We start from the raw sequence: 2371 nt of genomic DNA, 5'->3' as shown, positions 1-2371 counted from the left end.
AAAAACACGAAGATTAAGAATAAACAGAAAAAGTACACAAATATATTTTACACACCTGTCGTATACGTCGGTTTTGTTTTTTTTCACTTTAAAGGTAGTTATGTTATTTTGTTGGGATTAATCCACCTTTAAAGTGAAAAAAACAAAACCGACGTATACGACAGGTGTGTAAAATATATTTGTGTACTTTTTCTGTTTATTCTTAATCTTCGTGTTTTTGCAAGATTGAAAAAAAGTTTTTTGTATATTCGGATTCTACATAGTTAATACTATATGCGTAGAAAATTTCATTAAAAAAAAATCATTTTTCTGAAAGTTATGACCTCTCAAAGTCTGGGGGGTAAAACCCTGTAGTTATGCCAAAAAACTTATATGAAGAGCACGGATACAAATAATATAGTAAGCAAACCCATATACGCGCATACAAAACACAGACACACGTACACACACAGAGACACAAATGCATGCGTTTAGACAGAATGGACTAAACAGAACAGGAAAACGTGGATGGAAGAGTCACTCTAGAGGTCACAGATGTGTGACGAAAGATTTCCAGACAATGGGCATAGGATAGAATAATAACAATAATAAACGAGTGCAGAACGAATATATAGTGCGTGGCGTTTATTTGGCAAGAGGAAAAAATGACCATCTTGAAATATAGCAATAAGATATCCTCAGACCTGATCCTAGTGCTACCTTAAGGTATTGGCACAGTGGACAGTTACCCAGAGACCTCACGAGTACAGGGCCCAATGCATTGATTTGTCCTGAGCCTATAAAACTGCTGAGACAGCCCTGCTTCATGCTTACAAAAGTAGGCTCCACTTAAGGCACCGAAAGTGGTAAAGTTAAACTGGGCAATGCATTAAGTCCTACACATGGTGCAACAGTGCAAGCATATTTCTCTGTCTGTTCTCTGTCGTCTATCTTTATGAGTTCATCTAGATTCATGTATGACTCTGGTTAAGTAGTCCACTTCACAACCACCTAGTTTCAGATTTGATTCTACTATGTAACTACCTTGAACAACAGTTTCCTACTGTAACCTAAGGTTGACTAACGCCTTGTGACTGAAATCCATTGTATTAGAGTTCATCATATGTGTGTGTTTTGTTGTTGTTTGTCTCCACATGACTTTACATTAATATTTACTTCAGTAGTGAAGATGTTGTTTCTGCTCCATTGTCATCATCGTCGTTGTCATTTTAACATCCCCTTTTCCATGCTTGCATGAGTTAGATGGAATTAGTTGAGGCAAATTTTCTATAGCCCTTTTTGTCATCAACTATCATCTGTTTCCACGGACATGTTTTCACTGATGACTGATGACTGATGACTGAGAACAAATGACAACAATGATGGCATAATGTGTGTAAATTCTGTTTTGTTTTTTTGGGGGGTTTTTTTCAGATTCAATTATGTCTACATTTTTGAAAAACATATATTTCTTCACCAAAATCTTACAGCAAGCTAGCACAGAAGAAGTAGCAACTTGGGACAAGAATTCTTTACAAAATGCTCTCCACTGGGCAGCTTATTGCAAAGAGGTAATGCACAAGGGGCTCTATTTCAATATAAAACTCCCCGCTTTTTTTTTTTTGTTACTCTGTTAATCATCATCTTCATTTAACATCCATTGTCCATGCTGGCATGAGGTGGATGGTTTCACCAAAGCTGCACCAGATTCCAGTCTGATTTGGTATGGTTTCTACAGCTGGGTGTCCTTCCTAATGCCAACCACTTTACAGAGTGGCCTCGGTGCTTTCAACGTGGCACTGCAAATGCACTTCTACATGGCACCACACAGGTGCCTTTATGTGACACCACATAGGCACTTTTACATTGCACTGCCACAAGTGTTTTACACCAACACAGGGATTGGTCTTAACACTTCTGCTGTGGAGCACAGGTTTTCTTTTTAATGTATCAGTATATGCTTATTAACATTTTTGCCTCAGAGTTAAAAGTGGTAAGCTGGCAGAATCCCTATCATGCTGGGTGAACACTCATATTGACATGTACCACATCATCATCATCATCATCGTTTAACGTCCGCTTTCCATGCTAGCATGGGTTGGACGATTTGAGTGAGGACTGGTGAACCAGATGGCTACACCAGGCTCCAATCTGATCTCGCAATGTTTCTACAGCTAGATGCCCTTCCTAACGCCAACCACTCCGAGAGTGTAGTGGGTGCTTTTATGTGCCACTCGGCACGAAGGCCAGTCAGGCAGTACTGGCAACAGCCACGCTCGAAATGGTGTATTTTACGTGCCACCTGCACAGGAGTCAGTCCAGCGGTACTGGCAATGATCTCACTCACATATATCTAGAAAATGTAACTTGGAATTTTGAAAAATATTGTGAT

General features: G+C 39.3%; 1 protein-coding gene across 2 annotated transcripts in view; it reads left to right on the top strand.

Moving 5' to 3' along the window:
- The window catches only part of LOC106871123 (uncharacterized), a 13683-nt gene that overhangs the window by 1312 nt on the left and 10000 nt on the right, over window positions 1–2371 (top strand). The window contains exon 2 of one of the 2 annotated variants that reach the window (XM_052969261.1): window positions 1414–1550. In XM_052969261.1, the coding sequence (XP_052825221.1) occupies window positions 1422–1550 (129 nt within the window). In that variant the 5' untranslated portion in view covers window positions 1414–1421. Of the gene's footprint in view, window positions 1–1413; window positions 1551–2371 lie in introns of those variants that run through there. The other variant, XM_052969262.1, reaches the window with a different exon arrangement.

Source organism: Octopus bimaculoides, chromosome 7 (assembly GCF_001194135.2).
Source record: "Octopus bimaculoides isolate UCB-OBI-ISO-001 chromosome 7, ASM119413v2, whole genome shotgun sequence".
Classification (NCBI taxonomy): domain Eukaryota; kingdom Metazoa; phylum Mollusca; class Cephalopoda; order Octopoda; family Octopodidae; genus Octopus; species Octopus bimaculoides.
The sequence above is the reverse complement of the archived record's forward strand: the minus strand, read 5'-3'. Positions and strand labels throughout refer to the sequence as shown.